This window comes from Callionymus lyra, chromosome 6, assembly GCF_982586985.1.
Source record: "Callionymus lyra chromosome 6, fCalLyr1.hap1.1, whole genome shotgun sequence".
Classification (NCBI taxonomy): domain Eukaryota; kingdom Metazoa; phylum Chordata; class Actinopteri; order Syngnathiformes; family Callionymidae; genus Callionymus; species Callionymus lyra.
Window position 1 is genome coordinate 2,273,203 of NC_141823.1, and position 20,696 is coordinate 2,293,898.

The following is a 20,696-nucleotide window of genomic DNA, read 5'->3' on the forward strand; positions in this document are numbered from 1 at the left end:
ACAGAGTCAAGACCAGTCGACTTGAGTCTAGTAGGTCCAGAACTCTGTGGTGGAAAAGCGCCATAAGAGAGAGCCTGGAGAACCAAACCAAACAGCTCCTGTTGGTCATTGAAACAACACTCGTCTTCAAACCATCTCTATAGTCCCCTCACTCGTGAATAAAACCCAAAGATACCTAACTCTAGAACGGTTTCTACTTGGGTTTGCTGTCCATGGAAGGTCAAGACTGGTTCCAAAAACAGGGGAACATTTTCTACCAATGCCTGAGAAGATACTTGACAACAGGCGGGAGATGAGGCTGGAAGAAGGTCCTTCTTTAAATCTGGTCCCAGTTCTTGCTCCGTGAACGGGAAACCAGGAACAAACGTAAGTGTGTTACTAGTTTGTCAGAACTGAACGGTAACTTAAACCGTTATTCACAGACATTCCTTTCAGACTTTGATCTCCTGCAGATTTCTACACGGCTGCGAAGCAGCAGCAGGAGGATGTTCCGTAGATCCAGGGCGAGCCTGCAGCTTCTATTGTCAGGTAGCCTTCTCTCTCGCACAAACACTTCCTATTCATCCGGCGCCCTCCCGGAGTCAGAGAGTCCCGCTGGCCCTCAAGCTTTTGATGTGGAGTTGCTCCAGCTTCATGAGAGACCTGGATTGCAGGGGGGGAGGTCTAAATGTCAGCCTCCGCTGGGCCGCTCGCTGTGCTAATGTGCGAGTGTCAGGCTGGAGAGCGAGACAGGAAGCTATTTCTGGAATACAAGATGAGGTCAGACGCCTTTTTGGCTTCCCCCGCGTTCAAGATACTGTCGCACATGTCTTCCCTTGAAACTCTTGTGTTCGGGAACTTTAATTAAAAACAACAAACCTTGACCTTGAAGCAATTTGTGGTACACGTCGCTAAAAAAACTGGTAAAACATAGGAACTGAAGCCTATTGTTATTCCAGGAGTATTACTCCGTGAGGCTCCTTAGTACTTACTCACCAAAGCTATGTACTAATACTCTGCAAGGTTTTTAGTATAACTCCACAAGTCTCTGTAGTACTACTGCAAATGCGTAGCATCATGCCAGAACTATGGAGTGATATTACTGCCAACGGTTTGAGCGAGTGTGTCTTGGTTGTTTTACACTCAAAATCACTCTCCTGCGCGTTCAACATGTCATACACGTGCGTTCAACATGTCATACACGTGCGTTCAACATGTCATACACGTGCGTTCAACATGTCATCCAGTGCGTTCAACATGTCATACACGTGCGTTCAACATGTCATACACGTGCGTTCAACATGTCATACACGTGCGTTCAACATGTCATACACGTGCGTTCAACATGTCATACACGTGCGTTCAACATGTCATACACGTGCGTTCAACATGTCATACACGTGCGTTCAACATGTCATACACGTGCGCTCTAGCCGTCATACACGTGCGTTCAACATGTCATACACGTGCGTTCAACATGTCATACACGTGCGTTCAACATGTCATACACGTGCGTTCAACATGTCATACACGTGCGCACTAGCCGTCATACACGCGCTCAACTTCCCTTCTGCTCAACATTCGTCTGCTCACAACACCAGGCGCTGCTGCTTGAAGCCTTTTCAACATCATTTGAACATCGTTACCATGAGAGTGAACAGAGTCGTTAGACGCTTTATAAAGTTTGACTTCATCTGTTTTGTTGACGTTCCCTTTAGCTCAGCTTTATCTAGAGGATGATAACACAACCGCAGTTAGACGTTTGTATCTTTTATTCTATGCGCCTTATAATCCGGAGCAAACTATTTATGAAAACACATCTAAAATAGGCCAAACATTGAAGGTGCGTCTTATAATCCGCTGCGCTTTAAAGTGCGGAAAATACGATACTTAAATTCCGGGAGCACAATGAAATATGTTGCTAAGCTACGATGCTTATATGATTAGTTGTGACGTTGAGAACAGACATGAATAATCAAACTGTCTTCATCTCAACAGTTGCATCACTGCAGGTCTTTCAAGGTGAACCATCAGCAGGATCTTCATCTAGTGAGTAGGTCATGGTGCAGACGAAGAACAGAAATACCTGCACGGATCTGAACCAGCAACCCTCCCCCACTCTGCGCTAAAACCCTCGCTTGTACCAGACCTCACACACCAGCTCCGTCCCTGAGAGGCGGCAAATCCTTAACAAGGAAGAATTAATTAGCTTTCAAAAGTAAACGCTCGAGCGCCGCACAGATCCAGTGGATTCTGGCGCCGGCCCGTCGAGAGCGACTCTCCGGAGGTCCGAGACGGGAACGTCTCTGAGCGGCGCGAGTGAAGGTAATTGCTCTCCGGTGTGTTGGATTCTAACTTCAGCTAAATGTCGGGAATCTTGCTCAAGGACACTGTGACGGCTGAAGGTGTTTAGCTGCAGGTTCAGCTGCAGGTTCAGTGCTCCCGCGACACCAGCGACCCTTGAACCCTGACCTTTGTTCCTCAAGTGCGTCTTCGTGTGATGATGTCATGAATCTCACGTCGACATCGTGACGATGAAATATTAGCGCTCGCGATCACGAAGTCGGAAACATATCGACGTCCAATCGTAAAGTCGTTAAAAATGTATGGACCAAAGGAAACTGGATGATGGCAACATTTGAATTGAAAGCACCATCTAACTAATGGCTACATTCGAGAAGAACGTAATTCACTTCGGTCGGAAAAAATGATTGATGCTATAACGAATGTAGACATCGATAAGTAACGCTAGTTATGAGTTGTTCACTTATTTTTCTGAGACAAATGGATAAGAAAAACATTTCAATTGAAAGTACTATAGAGCTAATGGCTACATAAACATTTACATTTTTGACTTCAAAATGTCAGAAGTAGATGTAGTTTCACTTACATCTGACAGAGAAGGCGATATATATAAAAATGCGATTATGGTCCTTAATCCTTGTGATAGCTCAGGGTCAAGGTGACCCGAATGCCAGAAAAAAAATGTGTTTGTGGTATCCCTTCTTGTGTCATCTCTGGCTCCATCACCGCACATGTATGTATGAAACTCATGGGGGTCTTAATTTAGTGGAGAGTGAAAATGTTAAATGGTGTCAAATGTCAAAGTTCAGATCTAGAAACTTGACTTGGTAACCACAGATCTTTGTTAAACTCTGTTCTCATATCGTATGGCAACAGTTGTTAGATCGCCCACATGCACTCGCCGTGAGAGAGAGGCGTCAATCAAAGCCCCTCATCTGTATTCTGACAGCGGCGTCTTGATTCAGTCGCTGAAACAGTCGACTCCGGCGGAGTGAGAGTAGAAAGTGAGGCAAGCAGGAGGCAAGACGTGACTGGAGGAGGTGAAGCTCCGTCGAAGGATCCTTCAAACAGGTCCTGGTGCAGGAGGACGTGACGCTGTCGAGTCGTCGTCCACAGAAAACTAGACGCAACTCAAGTGTGTTCACAACGTCAGTAGCTGCACAATCAACACAACTGTTCATACTTTTGTGTTGTCATTACTTCACAATTACCTTTTTAAAAATAGATCATTTGAAATAACATTATTTTCACTGAACCACCATTTTATTTTAATTTACCTTTATCCGTGGAAGACAAAAATAATGTTAAACTTTCTCAGAAATGGTTCATTTTAACCCATTTATTTTAGCTTTTTATGTTATTTGTACATACTGTACGTCATCATTTTATTTTGTACATCAATGATGATTCTGACCTTTTATTTGAAGCAAACATAATTTCATTTAATTTATATATAATATCAGTTTATTAAGATTCAATTTGTTGAATAAGGATCGTTTTATAGCCAGTATTCTTGGATTTTTACTGTTAGATAATTATACTTATTAGAAATTATTTCTTTAATCATGATGTATAGTTTATATAGTGATATAGTATATCTTTAGTTCTACACTCAGATGAGTGAGTAACTAAACTACACTCATATGAGTGAGTAACTAAACTACACTCAGATGAGTGAGTAACTACAGTACACTCAGATGAGTGAGTAACTAAACTACACTCAAATGAGTGAGTAACTAAACTACACTCAAATGAGTGAGTAACTAAACTACACTCAGGTGATTGAGTAACTACAGTACACTCAGGTGATTGAGTAACTAAACTACACTCAGGTGATTGAGTAACTAAACTACACTCAAATGAGTGAGTAACTAAACTACACTCAGATGAGTGAGTAACTACAGTACACTCAGGTGATTGAGTAACTACAGTACACTCAGGTGATTGAGTAACTAAACTACACTCAGATGAGTGAGTAACTACAGTACACTCAGATGAGTGAGTAACTACAGTCCACTCAGATGAGTGAGTAACTAAACTACACCCAGATGAGTGAGTAACTAAACTACACTCAGATGAGTGAGTAACTAAACTATACCCAGATGAGTGAGTAACTAAACTACACTCAGATGAGTGAGTAACTACAGTCCACTCAGATGAGTGAGTAACTAAACTACACCCAGATGAGTGAGTAACTAAACTACACTCAGATGAGTGAGTAACTAAACTACACTCAGATGAGTGAGTAACTAAACTACACTTAGACGAGTGAGTAACTAAACTACACTCAGACGAGTGAGTAACTAAACTACACTTAGACGAGTGAGTAACTAAACTACACTCAGACGAGTGAGTAACTAAACTACACTCAGACGAGTGAGTAACTAAACTACACTCAGACGAGTGAGTAACTAAACTACACTCAGACGAGTGAGTAACTAAACTACACTCAGACCAGTGAGTAACTAAACTACACTCAGACCAGTGAGTAACTAAACTACACTCAGACGAGTGAGTAACTAAACTACACTCAGACGAGTGAGTAACTAAACTACACTCAGACGAGTGAGTAACTAAACTACACTCAGACGAGTGAGTAACTAAACTACACTCAGACGAGTGAGTAACTAAACTACACTCAGACGAGTGAGTAACTACACTACACTCAGACGAGTGAGTAACTAAACTACACTCAGACGAGTGAGTAACTAAACTACACTCAGACGAGTGAGTAACTAAACTACACTCAGACGAGTGAGTAACTAAACTACACTCAGACGAGTGAGTAACTAAACTACACTCAGACGAGTGAGTAACTAAACTACACTCAGACGAGTGAGTAACTAAACTACACCCAGATGAGTGAGTAACTACAGTCCACTCAGATGAGTGAGTAACTAAACTACAGTCAGACGAGTGAGTAACTAAACTACACTCAGACGAGTGAGTAACTACACTGCACTCAGGTCACGTGTCGTGAACATGTTCGAGCAGTATATCGAGCAGCGTTGTGTCGAGCATCTGTGGAGTACATGTTTGTTTGTGTAGTTCACCTCCGGCGCTGCGATGACCCGACGGTGCTCGCGAACAACGAGTCCTGCTCCGTGAACACGGAACACAAACATCCACCTACACAAATAGACCCGCGGCGCTCGCGCTCACCGTGGGCTGCCGAGGCGCCGCGATGGAAATGTTTGCCAAATGAGAGAATCTCCATTTTGGGAAACACACGCTGAAGCGTTTAAAAGAGTGAGACGTGGGAAGAAGAGTGAGACGTCAACAACTCCAAGTCGCGGATCGTGAAGTTCCTGCGGCTGCAGATACTTCTTCATTCTTCTCCGCTCGGATCTCTGGAGACGCGTCGTTGTCATGCAGCGCCGCTGCTCGTCGACTCAGACTCTGAGTGTAGGTTTGAAGTTCGGGAGGAAGTGTGACGGAGACCAAACAGGAAGTGGCGACTGAAGCCACAGACACTGGATTCACTCCGACTTCTTCCCCTGATTAGACGCGAGACACCAGATCAAGAGATGTTTGGAGCCTCACAAGAGTCCGGTTCAACAACAAGGTGATGTTTTGATTTGAGTCTCTCCCGGATGACTGAGAATCAACTCCTGTATCTCTGAACCTGAGTCACTGAAAACTGTCTCCTCTGGTCATTAAAAAGCATGAAAAGTCATCAAACGATTGAGTGAAAATTAAGGCATGAAATAAAATGAAAAAAAAGATGAACTTGATGGAAAAACAACACTTTTTTCAAATCATTAGGGTCGTTGTCGACTAAGGGTTGGGATTATTTTCAGAGTAAGAGTTCGAGACGAACAAATGTGTCCAAACATCGACGGTCTACACTGGGAGCACGATAATTCCCCAGACTTAAAGACTTGACTTTTTAACTTTTTAAGTTTTTCCTACATCAGTTCCTCTTCACGAGGCTTCAATCCAAGATGGACGTTACAGACGAGCAGTCTGGAGGTATTTGGATGTTGTCAAGTGTCTTCATGTCCAGATAATAACAAAGAATCATATTGTACCAACCATATCTTTTAACAAGACGAAATTAAATCAAGAGCATCACTGACTCTACCAACTGATTCTCCAGATCATCCGTTTATACTCATACTCTGTAGAAAACCAAGATGGCTCAGGTCCTCCAACTACACACCGTCATGATACAAGAGTTCTTCCCACAAAGTATAAATGTGTGAACAAGAGACGGAAGGTCTGACCATGAATAGATCTGAAAGTAAGAACCAGAATTTTAAAATGATCCTGAAAGAAACTGGCAGCCAGTGAAGAGTTTGAAGGAGAAATGTGAGTTCTTCTACTAGAGCGGCCAGTGAAGAGTTTGAAGGAGAAATGTGAGTTCTTCTACTAGAGCGGCCAGTGAAGAGTTTGAAGGAGAAATGTGAGTTCTTCTACTAGAGCGGCCAGTGAAGAGTTTGAAGGAGAAATGTGAGTTCTTCTACTAGAGCGGCCAGTGAAGAGTTTGAAGGAGAAATGTGAGTTCTTCTACTAGAGCAGCCAGTGAAGAGTTTGAAGGAGAAATGTGAGTTCTTCTACTAGAGCAGCCAGTGAAGAGTTTGAAGGAGAAATGTGAGTTCTTCTACTAGAGCGGCCAGTGAAGAGTTTGAAGGAGAAATGTGAGTTCTTCTACTAGAGCGGCCAGTGAAGAGTTTGAAGGAGAAATGTGAGTTCTTCTACTAGAGCGGCCAGTGAAGAGTTTGAAGGAGAAATGTGAGTTCTTCTACTAGAGCGGCCAGTGAAGAGTTTGAAGGAGAAATGTGAGTTCTTCTACTAGAGCGGCCAGTGAAGAGTTTGAAGGAGAAATGTGAGTTCTTCTACTAGAGCAGCCAGTGAAGAGTTTGAAGGAGAAATGTGAGTTCTTCTACTAGAGCAGCCAGTGAAGAGTTTGAAGGAGAAATGTGAGTTCTTCTACTAGAGCGGCCAGTGAAGAGTTTGAAGGAGAAATGTGAGTTCTTCTACTAGAGCGGCCAGTGAAGAGTTTGAAGGAGAAATGTGAGTTCTTCTACTAGAGCAGCCAGTGAAGAGTTTGAAGGAGAAATGTGAGTTCTTCTACTAGAGCAGCCAGGGAAGAGTTTGAAGGAGAAATGTGAGTTCTTCTACTAGAGCGGCCAGTGAAGAGTTTGAAGGAGAAATGTGAGTTCTTCTACTAGAGCGGCCAGTGAAGAGTTTGAAGGAGAAATGTGAGTTCTTCTACTAGAGCGGCCAGTGAAGAGTTTGAAGGAGAAATGTGAGTTCTTCTACTAGAGCGGCCAGTGAAGAGTTTGAAGGAGAAATGTGAGTTCTTCTACTAGAGCGGCCAGTGAAGAGTTTGAAGGAGAAATGTGAGTTCTTCTACTAGAGCGGCCAGTGAAGAGTTTGAAGGAGAAATGTGAGTTCTTCTACTAGAGCAGCCAGTGAAGAGTTTGAAGGAGAAATGTGAGTTCTTCTACTAGAGCAGCCAGTGAAGAGTTTGAAGGAGAAATGTGAGTTCTTCTACTAGAGCAGCCAGTGAAGAGTTTGAAGGAGAAATGTGAGTTCTTCTACTAGAGCGGCCAGTGAAGAGTTTGAAGGAGAAATGTGAGTTCTTCTACTAGAGCAGCCAGTGAAGAGTTTGAAGGAGAAATGTGAGTTCTTCTACTAGAGCAGCCAGGGAAGAGTTTGAAGGAGAAATGTGAGTTCTTCTACTAGAGCGGCCAGTGAAGAGTTTGAAGGAGAAATGTGAGTTCTTCTACTAGAGCGGCCAGTGAAGAGTTTGAAGGAGAAATGTGAGTTCTTCTACTAGAGCGGCCAGTGAAGAGTTTGAAGGAGAAATGTGAGTTCTTCTACTAGAGCAGCCAGTGAAGAGTTTGAAGGAGAAATGTGAGTTCTTCTACTAGAGCGGCCAGTGAAGAGTTTGAAGGAGAAATGTGAGTTCTTCTACTAGAGCAGCCAGTGAAGAGTTTGAAGGAGAAATGTGAGTTCTTCTACTAGAGCAGCCAGTGAAGAGTTTGAAGGAGAAATGTGAGTTCTTCTACTAGAGCGGCTCAGAATTCTGGCTGCAGAGTTTAGTATGAACTGCAGGCGAGACACATCCTTCTGGTTTAGACACTAAATAAACTGGTTTATTTTATTAGTCATTTTTATTTGTAAGGCGTTGTCTTTCAGCTCAGCTCTTTCTTCAGAACAGACACTCTCTCCGATCTATGTATTTCCAACACTTTGTGAGAAAAAACAAATTAAAAAAACTTGATGTATTGATGATATATTAAGTCTAAATAAAAATGTCAATCATAATTATGATAGATTTCTGACACACTAAAGCAACAATTACACAATGACACTCAGATCCTCACTGAAATGTGACGAGTGAGAAGATACGAGTGAATAAATAATCCAAGAGTGTGATTGAGGAAACACTAGAAGCCTGAACTTCAGGTCAGCTCCTCCTGCTCTGCATCTGCTGCAGGTTAAAGGCTCGCTGACCTCCTCAGAAGATCCAGGACCTGACAGATGCACTTGTGATCCGGATCCTTGCGTCGGCGGCTGCAGAACCTCAGGACCAGATCGTAATGTGGGTCATTGTAAGCAGATTCCAGGAGGACTGGAGTGTCTTCTAATCACGCGTCATGATTGCTTCAGAGGATAATCTGCTGGTGGAGAAGATGTGAGGAACATATGTTGCTGCAAACAACACAGTATTAGCTGAAGAAACATCTCAACCACACCAGCAAATCCCGGCCCTGAACCCATCACATAGTATTATGGAGTAAGAAGTCATTTATATTTGAAAGGAGTGATACTAGAAGCCCCTGTGGTGCGAGTAATACTACAGAGGCTCAGGTAGTAATACTGTAGAGCCTGGCAGAGTAATACTACGAAACTGTGAGCAGTTATACCATGGAACCTTGCAAAGTAATACTATGGAGCCTCACAGTAATACTACAGAACCAAGTGGAGTAATACCAGGGAGCCATGAAAATTATTACGACGGAACTTAAAGCAGTAATTCGATGGAGCCTTGCAAAGTAATATTATGGAACTTTATGCAGTAATACTACAGAACTGAATACAGTAATACCTGGGACCCTTGCATAGTAATAATACGGAACTTAAAGCAGTAAAACTATGGGGCTTTGCAAAGTAACACTATGGAACTTCGTGCAGTGATACTATGGAGCCTCACAGTAATACTACAGAACAGAGTGCAGTAAAACCATGGAGCCTTGCAGAGTAATACTATGGAGCCTCACAGTAATACTACAGAACAGAGTGCAGTAATACTATGGAGCCTTGCAGTGTAATACTACGGAACGTAATGCTATTAATAGTAGAATAAATAAAAAATGAGGTACTTATTCAAATGAACTTAAGATATAAACTCAAACAGTGTCACTAAATAATGTTCGCTCTGAAAACATCTGGACCTGATGACGGAGGTCGAGGTCCACGAGCTGCACTTGTTCTTCTGAATCAACTGCACAAACCAGTTCGACGCATCTGTCAACAACCAGCCTGTCCCAGGATCACAACAACAACTCTGGGCGACTGACACTTCCATGGAGACTCAGCAGGTCTTCAGAGCTTCACGTCTCAGCAGGAGACACATCTGCATATGAAGGAGGCAGCAGTGAGACACTGCCTCACCGGGAGACGCTTCTGGGTCTGAAGCGTCAGCAGAAGCAACACCTTCAACAACTTCTGGAAAACTGTCTGACCTTCGACCTTCTGCCGGTGCTTCGACTTCAAGGAAGAAACGCGTCCGAACGTCTCAAATGCGTCGTCGTACTTCGGCTTCAGGCTTTAAAACCGAGGATTTAATGGTTTTTTGTTTTCCATGATTTTCCACTAATGTTTCATGGACTTGAATCTCCGTCTGCTGCTCCATCTGCACAGACTCGGCTGCAGGACGTTTGATTGGCTGCTCCGTTATTAAAAAGAAAAGTGCTATAAATAAGAAGCGAGCGGAGAAATGGAAGATTAGGAGGAAAACGTTGATGGACAGAGTGTGGGTGTTGAAGAAGCATCTTAGCAACACACGAGCTGCTCGTCTGAAGCAGGATCTACTCACTCGTATGACCAACACAAACCCTCATAAACTCATGTTGAAGAAAGAAAATTGTGGAAATTTCAACTTAAGAGTAAAAAACATTTGAAATTAAACTGTTTGTCTTAATGTTTGTTATAGTTTTTCTTCCACACTATCGGCTCGGATCATAAACACCTCACCAGGGAGACGTTGTGATCAGATCTACTATATAATCTACACCTTATAATCCATGTGTTTGTTACAACAGTCCAGACGAGAAGACACAGTTTATTTAGTGTCTAAACCAGAAGGATGTGTCTCGCCTGCAGTTCATACAAAACTCTGCAGCCAGAATTCTGAGCCGCTCTAGTAGAAGAACTCACATTTCTCCTTCAAACTCTTCACTGGCTGCTCTAGTAGAAGAACTCACATTTCTCCTTCAAACTCTTCACTGGCTGCTCTAGTAGAAGAACTCACATTTCTCCTTCAAACTCTTCACTGGCCGCTCTAGTAGAAGAACTCACATTTCTCCTTCAAACTCTTCACTGGCTGCTCTAGTAGAAGAACTCACATTTCTCCTTCAAACTCTTCACTGGCTGCTCTAGTAGAAGAACTCACATTTCTCCTTCAAACTCTTCACTGTCTGCTCTAGTAGAAGAACTCACATTTCTCCTTCAAACTCTTCACTGGCTGCTCTAGTAGAAGAACTCACATTTCTCCTTCAAACTCTTCACTGGCTGCTCTAGTAGAAGAACTCACATTTCTCCTTCAAACTCTTCACTGGCTGCCAGTTTCTTTCAGGATCATTTTTAAATTCTGGTTCTTACTTTCAGATCTATTCATGGTCAGACCTTCCATCTGTTTGTCTTGTGATCGTTTAATTATATATTTTATTGAGGATTGTTTTAATTGTTTTGATTGTTTTAAGCTCTTTGTGACCCAAATACTACTTACAAGTCACATCAAGTGACTCCTCCAAACATGGAGAAGCAGAAGTTCGAGGAGATATAAAACTCATCTCGACAGATCCAACCACAAAAAACATGATCCACAACAAAAACATAAATTCTAGTGTCTGTAAAACGATGTCACAAAGTGAGGGACCTGGACTGAGTGGAAGAGCTCTGGAACCTTCTGGATAACCATGACCTGGATGAATAAGAACCTACATGAACAACTGAGCCTTCATCTTTGTACGAGATGTCATCATCATCCTCCTCCTCAACCGGCTTCACTCATGTCGTGGAGCAGCAGCTCTACTCAGAGTCTCTTCTGAACGACAGACCTCACCTCTGAGTCCAGACACTGTTGAACCTCAGATCTAACGTCTCTTGAAGTAAAACAAACATTGAAAAAAGACAATATTCTTCTGCTGCTCCATCCTCCCCTCACTCATGAACAAGACTCCAGGATACACCGTATCAACTAGTCTTCCTTTCAGGGGTCGACCAACAGGTCAGGAGCACTGATGGTTTCCTGGACGGGCTGATGAACCCTGCATCTTTAGCGTGACCTCGTGACCCCGGATCATCCAACGGTCGGACGTGTGCGTGAAGGTCGAGGTGCGCGAGTGGATGTCGAGACTTAAACGGTGGAGATGAAGCTCTGCTGATGAGGGTCGGGCGAGAGAAAAGTCATTTGTCGATGAGAAGGAGCACAAAGAGTTAAGCCCTGCAGGACTTACTGATGATTATATATAGAAGCCTGGAGAGCAGAGAGAGTTCTTCTAAAGCCTCTCCTGCTCCGGCGTCTTGGTGGAGCTGGTATCACACACACACACACACACACACACACACACACACACACACACACACACACACACACACACACACACACACACACACACACACACACACACACACACACACACACACACACACACACACACACACACACACACACACACACACACACACACACACACACACACACACAGTGTAATCAGTATGCAGTCAATCAGCGCTGACCTCAGCAATCTTATCTTCATCTCTGAAGATAATCCATACGACTCCATCAACACACGCTGGTGTTTCAGCGACACTTTGTTTTCAAAGGGCATCGAACTCACGGACTTCATTTAAACGTTTATTTTAAACAGTTACACAAACGTATGCACACCTGCCAACGATCTCCACCGACCAATCGTATCACATCTTCTGATGACTCACGTCATGTCAGAAGAAACAAGAACATCACTGAGGAAACGCATACCTCAGCCAAGGAGGTCACTTTTTAAACAACCGTTTGAAAAGTTTGAACAGACAATATTCCGACTCACAACTTTAATTTATGATCGTTTTTAATCGACTCTAAAATATATATTGTTGAACGACCAATGACATCCTTCGTCACCGCGGTCACATGACTTCATTTGAGCGATTCAATGGTTACGTAGTCAATCATTTTATAGACACACGGTTCAGAGTAAACGTGCGGAATACTACATCTATTTGGGTGTTAAAAACACGTTAAAAAAGGGGATGTTTTTTGTTGCGTCTGGAGGCAGATTTCTCCATCAATACAAGTTGTGATGCGTCAACAAAACACACACAAAACCTACAAATATGTCAAACCTACTTTCAACAGGCGACAGCAAAACTGTTTAAACGCCACAATCCATGTACGGTTGACTCTTCGCCAGTTTCCTCCTCCCAGTTTTCAAAATAAAAGTTGACATGACTTTTAATTTTTATGTTTTTGTTTCAAATCACCACCAAACTCCAATCATTCGTGACAAACTCTGCGTGATCCTGTCGACACTGTAGGACTATTTGGATTCTATCCTAAGAATCAGCACTTTTAACAGCGTCCACCTCACATCCTCCTCTGACGCCACCTCTCGAGGTGAAGCGGCAGAAGGAGTCGATCCAGAGCTGCATCGCCACGACTACTTGATGCATAAGAAGTTGCCGGTTCAATCCCAGGTCTGGAGAAATGTTGCGATGTTTTCCCCGACAGACACTAACCCGATGGTGAGCTGGCGCGCTGCATTGCGGCCTACTCCCATCAGTGTGTGATCGTGTGTGTGAAAGGAAAACAAAAAAACATTGTTGTTGTTGCTTTGGAGAAAAGATTCTTCTAGATGCAGACGACTCTTGATGAGACTCAAGACTTGAGAAGAAGAAATAAAAAGCAAAAAGATGCAAGAAAAAGTGACGTTAGGTTCACAAAAACACAATATTGTAACTCGCAGAAATTAAAGTGTATCCAGAGACGCTTCCCTCAAACAAAGATCTTAAACTTCTCCTGAAACGTTCCAACCGGACGCACATGGACGATAACTCAAAGACAGCAGAAGAGCGTTGAGGAAAGATCTTGTGAAGAGGTGGAGTCGGTGGAAGGAAGGTCTGGAGATGGAACAGAAACGAAGTCTCACCCGCTCGTAGAGTTGGACAGAACCACCAGAGCGTCAGGGAAGCCGTCCAGGTTGTAGTCGCCGATGCGGAGGGTCAGCGGCTGACTGGGCTTCCCCGGTGGGAAGGTCCACAGCGTGTTCTTCTGCCTGAAGTCCGTCAGCACCGGCAGCCACTGTGGAGAAGAGGTCAGTCAGAGATCCTTGATTCTCTAGAGATCTTTCAAACATGAAGGCAGAGAATGAAGTCACGACACCAGCGTCACCCAAACATAGAGCGGCTTCACCTGCACACGAGTCCAGAGATGCTTCTCACTTGAATGACTCTTAAAAGATCTGTTTGAGTTTATTTCTGGGGTCGTATGACTCGAGCAAACAAGATGTTTCAAACCCAGCTTCAGTGATGAATCCACTGAGACTCAGTGAGATGTTTGTACAGTTAGAAGGTGAGTCTGAAGGTGGTTTTATTGGAGTCAGAACTAGTTGTTCAGCGTTTGTTTCACATGTTTGAGTCAAAACCATCATAAATATAGATTGTGTTCAGGAGTTTTTACCGTAGTAGAAGTTCAATTGTTGACATTTAAATCGTCAAAAGCTCATTTGATATAGTTTTCAATATTGTAGATGAACCTCCGTGGAAAACACTCACTCAGCAGGTTCTTGACACACGTGTAGCCATGAGGATTAAATAAACAACAGCAGTGATAAATCATAAATAATACACATCTAGACTCGACCGAACCCTTCGACAGTGATGTGGACACCGGGTCCAGTCGGGTCCAGTCGGGTCGAGTGAGTCCTGACGGGTTCCAAAACAAGTCCCAACCACGTGTTCACCCTCTCAGAGACAGAAACAGTAGCTTCCTCGTCGAGCTCCTGCGAGGCGGAGAATCTTGTTTGCAATTAGAATAACAAACCAGCTGCTGCCGACACCACGCTGTGATATCATCAATGTTTGAGTCGAGAACGTTACAAAACACCTCCAGTGTCGAGCCACGACTGCGTCTCTCTTCTCTTTGTAGCTTCTGGGTCGAGATCTTCCCTCTGCACACGGCAGGTTAGCATCACCGGTTCTGAACCATCAACTTGAGTTGCTAGAAACGGATCATCTTAGTTCTGAGCTCCACATAAGGAGGAACTGAGTGTAAAACAGTGTGTTGTGTTCTCATGAACACCCAGAGAGACACATCATCCTAACAGTCTATTTTCTGTCTCGTAACTCAAGCGCTGATCTCATACGACCCCCCGGTGGGCTTCCATGCGTGACACGTTGACAAACTCTCGCGCTAATGGCTACGGCATCAGGTCTGAAGACCGACAGCCCACCAGAGAGGCTCCTCCGGTCGCCCCCGCGGGTCCCGTTCAGCCATTATCACGACTCGCCGAGCGACTCTTCCACGCGACGACGTCTGCTTCCACCTCGACAATTAACCGGTGACGACTGTACAAAGGAAAAATGGGAAACATTTTAATTCACTTTTCAAGAGAACGCCTCGGCTTTGTGGCCGCACGGATTTCCATTCACTCGGCGTTAATGGAGTTGAAAGTAACGGGAGGCGAGCGGCGCCGTTTTCATTAGAGACCTTAATTGTTCGCTGATGGAATCCTGCGAGAGAGAGAAGGCGACGTGTTTACTCGGCGGAGAGAGAGAGAGAGAGAGAGAGAGAGAGAGAGAGAGAGAGCGAGGGAGAGAGAGAGCGAGAGAGCGAGAGAGAGAGAGCGAGAGAGAGAGAGAGAGAGAGCGAGAGAGAGAGAGCGAGAGAGAGCGAGAGAGAGAGAGAGAGAGAGAGAGAGAGAGAGAGAGAGAGAGAGAGAGAGAGAGAGAGAGAGAGAGAGAGAGAGAGAGAGAGCGAGAGAGAGCGAGAGAGAGAGAGAGAGAGAGAGAGCGAGAGAGAGAGAGCGAGAGAGCGAGAGAGAGAGAGAGAGAGAGAGAGAGAGAGCGAGAGAGAGAGAGAGCGAGAGAGAGAGAGGGAGAGCAAGCGAGAGAGCGAGAGAGAGGCTCAGGTTCACCAGGTCGTCCGTCATTTCAATAAAACAATTAGTCAACGTTTCTCACTCAACGTTCACCTGCAGAGACGCACAATTGTTGTGTCGAGAAATCAGAAAAAAAAACTTCTTCTAATACTTGAGCACAACCTCAGCTTGACAAGTTGACATACACTGTCGCACACTGATGACATCACTGAACCCTCGTCGTCCGATGTTTGTTTTCTGTTGCTACTCTTCATTACTCCGCGGGCGCGAGAGAAATGAAAAGATAAATAACAACTTCAGCGAAAAGACGAACGAACTGTCACAGGAAAAGGAACATTGTTGACTCAGAAAAAAGAAGTTTCTGAGAAGGATGTGGATCAGCTCCTCTTATTTCACAGTTGCTCTTGAGTTTCTTTCCCACCTCAGGAGTTTAACATCTATCTTGGAGTCTTGTTCACGAGTGAGGGGAGGACGAAGATGAACAGACAGTGTCTTCACGAACTCGATATTTCTTAAGTCACAGATCTGACCCACTAGACCAGACCACCTGAGTTCTCCCTGCAGAGTCTAGACCCTCCTGTGGAGGGAGGTCATCCAGGAGAGACTCGGCGTAGAACCACTGCTCCTTAAAGACAACACAGTTAGAAGGGTTCTCTTGGTCTGGGAGGAAAGTTTCAGAAGTGAGTGTAAAAACTTCTTCTTTTCTCACAGACACGCCCGCGGACTGACGCTGTCGTCGACCAATGAGGCGTGAGTCTCATGGTCATGTGACGAGGGAGACGAGAGTAAATAAAGTTTGAGACTATAATGACAGCAACTACTTAACAATTTACTTCATACATCCATGTTTATTTGACTTATACAAGCTCTTATATTTTTCGTAAATTACAAAGTAAACGTAGTACCTTGTAATACAACGAGAACCGCGGAGTGATACTACTAGCTTCACAGTAGTAGTATCAAGAGCATGTATCGCATACAATCACAACCAGAATCAATACATAAGACGTACCGTTTATTATTGAGAAAATCAATGATCAACTAACGTAAATTTGCACAGCTTTTCTCAGGGAAAACGGAGGGATCTGCACCGGGGCTTCTTCCCAGTGAAACACGGATTGAGGGACAAATGTTGACATTTGTTGCTCTTTAAAAGGATTTGAGTTGTTCCTAAAACGGTCAAAACACGGAGTCCGTTCCGTCGCTCCAACACGACGTCACTTCCCGTTCCGGTTCTTATGCTTCGCTTCGTGGAGAGAGATGGACAATCAAAGTGTGTCACGGGTCGTTTATTCGCCGCTTCAAGTCAAACAAAATACAAGCTTTACGATCGATCGAACGCGCTTCCTCCCGGCGACTGTACAGGTCACTAGTCTCGGGCAGAAAAGGTCCCGATCTGTAGAAACAACGCTATATTTAAGGCAATTTTCCCGCCCAGGGGGTCGTCCTTTCCGGCCAAATGGTTATTTCAAGTTCCCTGTGTCCCTAACCCCCCTTGAGAGACATCCTGATTTGTTTTCTTGTAATCTAATCATTCAAATGTCCTCGGGTGGGGGTTTCCGTCTTTTATCCCCCCTTTCCCGGGTGTGTCTTGCTTCGTTCTTTGATCTACGATTTAAGGTGTGATTTGCAGATAAACAGATGTTTTAAATCATTGGTTTCGTATCTAATTCTGATCCAAGCTTGTCTTGAACCAGTGAATCAGTCTGGAGTGAAATGTTGATTTTTGAATGTGTAGTTAAACGTTTAAGCTCTTAGATCAAGCGAGTAATTTATACTTCATATTTTGATGATCTTTTAGCATTAATTTAAGTATGGCGTATACGTATAGTTTATAATAATTTGAATCCAAGATTCCCAATAGAACCCGAAACCTTCGATAAATAAAGATCTGACACTTGCATTACATCGGCTATAATTCAGTAGGTATTGGAAGTGGATCTACGAGAATAACTACTAGAAGAGCTTTGGTGTGATGGGGTTGGAAGGAGTGGAGATATAACCCTCTAGTGGTGACACAGCGCAACTGCAAGAGAAAGATGAAGGACCTGTGAGAAGCTTCGACGACACATGTAGAAATAAATTGTAAACGTTGAGACCCTTGTGAGAAAGGCATCATGGGTAAGTGAGGTGTTGATGCAGGCGTCACGGACAATACATTAGATGATAAAAGGATGAAGCGACTGATACCAGAGCAGAAAAGAAGGAACTCTCTCTCCACACGTGTGAAAGAGGATCAGACGGTTCGAGTCTTCATCGCGGCGGCGGCGACACGTGGAGTCCAGACGAGCAGCGAAGGTCATTAAGCCAGCAATGGAGCGGCGGCTGCGAGGATGAGGGCGGCGCTCGTTAAACCAGCGTCGTGCGATCAGGACGGTCGGCGGCGACCACGAGCCGGAGATGACCAGAGCGCCCAGGGACGAGTGTCAAACTCAAGCGGCCCGTGGATAATGGAGCGTCTCTTCCACCATCAATCCACACCCCCTGCTGTGAGGAGCGACTTGCTCAAGGGTTCGGGAAACCAACGTCACGTGGCGCGAGCGTTAATGTGTCGAGGGATTAAAAAGACGAGGGAGATGAAGTGGAAAGAACAGATTATTAGAATAAAGAGATGAAGGTTGTGATGGGATTTTAACGTCGTGATCGTCCTCGCGAGTCGCGCTCGTGCAACAACACGGATTAATAACACAAAAGTACAAACTAAACCAACCAAAAACAATATTTCCACATATTTGTCAGGTCTGCCCCGGGGCTTCTACCCAGTTGAAAAACTGATTGAGCACAGATACTGACTAGATGCTACGCAGAGTCTCTCCCGGATGACTGAGCCTCAATCACTAAGAGAAATTCCAGACTGTCCCCTCACTCGTGAGCAAGACTCGAAGATACTTCAAGCTTCTGGTGAGCGACTCCTCGTCTTAGTCTCTTTAAACACTTCTGTAAACATGTTTGCTGATGACATCCAGCTCTACTGCTCTGTTGATCCAACTGAGCTCCAGAGGCTGAACTTAGTCAATTGTTGCTAGAAATCAAACAATGAGTGAAAACACACAGGTGTGTAGAGTTGGACGGCCTTCACATCAGGGCTCAGAATGGAGGATAATGGTGAGTTTAATTGAGGAGGTCGAAGGTCGTCATCGGATCAATACATGATTCAAACTCTCTGGACAGGAAAAGATCCTGAAGCTCCGTCTCTGACATTTAATCACTACATATACGGCGAGTGTTTAACAGACGAGCAGAGATTAATCTGCGAACTAACGTCCTCGTCGTCACTAATAACTGGACCTGAGCAGTCGCTGCTAATAACTGGACCTGATCAGTTGCTGCTAATAACTGGACCTGATCAGTCGCTGCTAATAACTGGACCTGATCAGTCGCTGCTAATAACTGGACCTGATCAGTCGCTGCTAATAACTGGACCTGATCAGTCGCTGCTAATAACTGGACCTGATCAGTCGCTGCTAATAACTGGACCTGATCAGTCGCTGCTAATAACTGGACCTGATCAGTCGCTGCTAATAACTGGACCTGATCAGTCGCTGCTAATAACTGGACCTGATCAGTCGCTGCTAATAACTGGACCTGATCAGTCGCGAGCCCAGATGTAAACGAGCTGCTTAATGGACACCATGATGGGATTCGTTAGATAATATGGTACCTTTGACGGCGCCGGGGGGCGGAGCCTGAATACTAACTGATGATCAAACAGCTCGTGATGATGATCCACGACTGGAGCGTCGAGGCGACGGAGGAACAAGACCAGGAGCAGATCTAGACCCCATTGATTCCAGAGAGAAGATCTGTCGCTTCGTTAGGCAAAGAAATTAAAAGGAGGATGTGGGAGGAAGTGGAGGAGGACATCGGGGGGATGGGGGGGAGGACAGGGGGAGGACGTGGAGGAGGACATCGCGGGAGGAAGTGGCGGAGGACATCGCGGGAGGACGTGGGAGGTAGTGGAGGAGGACATCGGGGGAGGACAGGGGAGGACGTGGGAGGTAGTGGAGGAGGACATCGGGCGAGGACAGGGGAAGGACGTGGGAGGTAGTGGAGGAGGACATTGGGGGAGGATGTGGAGGAGGAGATCGGGCGAGGACAGGGGAAGGACGTGGGAGGTAGTGGAGGAGGACATCGGGGGAGGATGTGGAGGAGAACATCGGGGAGATGTGGGGGAGGACATGTAGGAGGACGTGGGGGAGGATGTAGGAGGACGTGGGGGGAGGACGGGGGAAGGACGTGGGAGGTAGTGGAGGAGGACATCGTGGGAGGACGTAGAGGAGGACATCGGGGGAGGACGTGGGAGGAAGTGGAAGAGGACATGTAGGAGGACGTGGGGGGAGTTTGTGTGGGACGACATTGGGGGGAGGACAGGGGGAGGACGGGGGAGGACATGGGAGGAAGTGGAGGAGGACATCGGGGGGACGTGGGGGAGGAGATGTAGGAGGACGTGGGGGGAGTTCGTGTGGGACGACGTTGGGGGGAGGACAGGGGGAGGACGGGGGAGGACATGGGAGGAAGTGGAGGAGGACATCGGGGGGACGTGGGGGAGGACATGTAGGAGGACGTGGGGGGAGTTTGTGTGGGACGACGTTGGGGGGAGGACAGGGGGAGGACGGGGGAGGACATGGGAGGAAGTGGAGGAGGACATCGGGGGGACGTGGGGGAGGAGATGTAGGAGGACGGGGGAGGACATGGGAGGAAGTGGAGGAGGACATCGGGGGGACGTGGGGGAGGACATGTAGGAGGACGTGGGGGGAGTTCGTGTGGGACGACGTTGGGGGGAGGACAGGGGGAGGACGGGGGAGGACATGGGAGGAAGTGGAGGAGGACATCGGGGGGATGTGGGGGAGGAGATGTAGGAGGATGTGGGGGAGGACATTGGGGGACAGGGGAGGACGTGGGGGGACTACGTGGGGGAGGACATTGGGGACATGGGGGAGGACAGGGGGAGGACGTGGAGGAGGACATCAGGGGAGGACGTGGGAGGAAGTGGAGGAGGACATCGGGGGAGGACGTGGGAGGAAGTGGAGGAGGACATTGGGGGAGGACAGGGGGAGGACATGGGAGGTAGTGGAGGAG

General features: G+C 45.6%; 1 protein-coding gene across 1 annotated transcript in view; it reads right to left on the minus strand.

The window, feature by feature from the left end:
• itfg1 (integrin alpha FG-GAP repeat containing 1) overlaps positions 1–20,696 on the minus strand; it is a 157,447-nt gene that overhangs the window by 64,080 nt on the left and 72,671 nt on the right. The window contains exon 10 of the mRNA XM_087793023.1: positions 13,668–13,819. Coding sequence (XP_087649149.1) covers positions 13,668–13,819 — 152 coding nt within the window. The remainder of the gene's footprint in view (positions 1–13,667; positions 13,820–20,696) is intronic.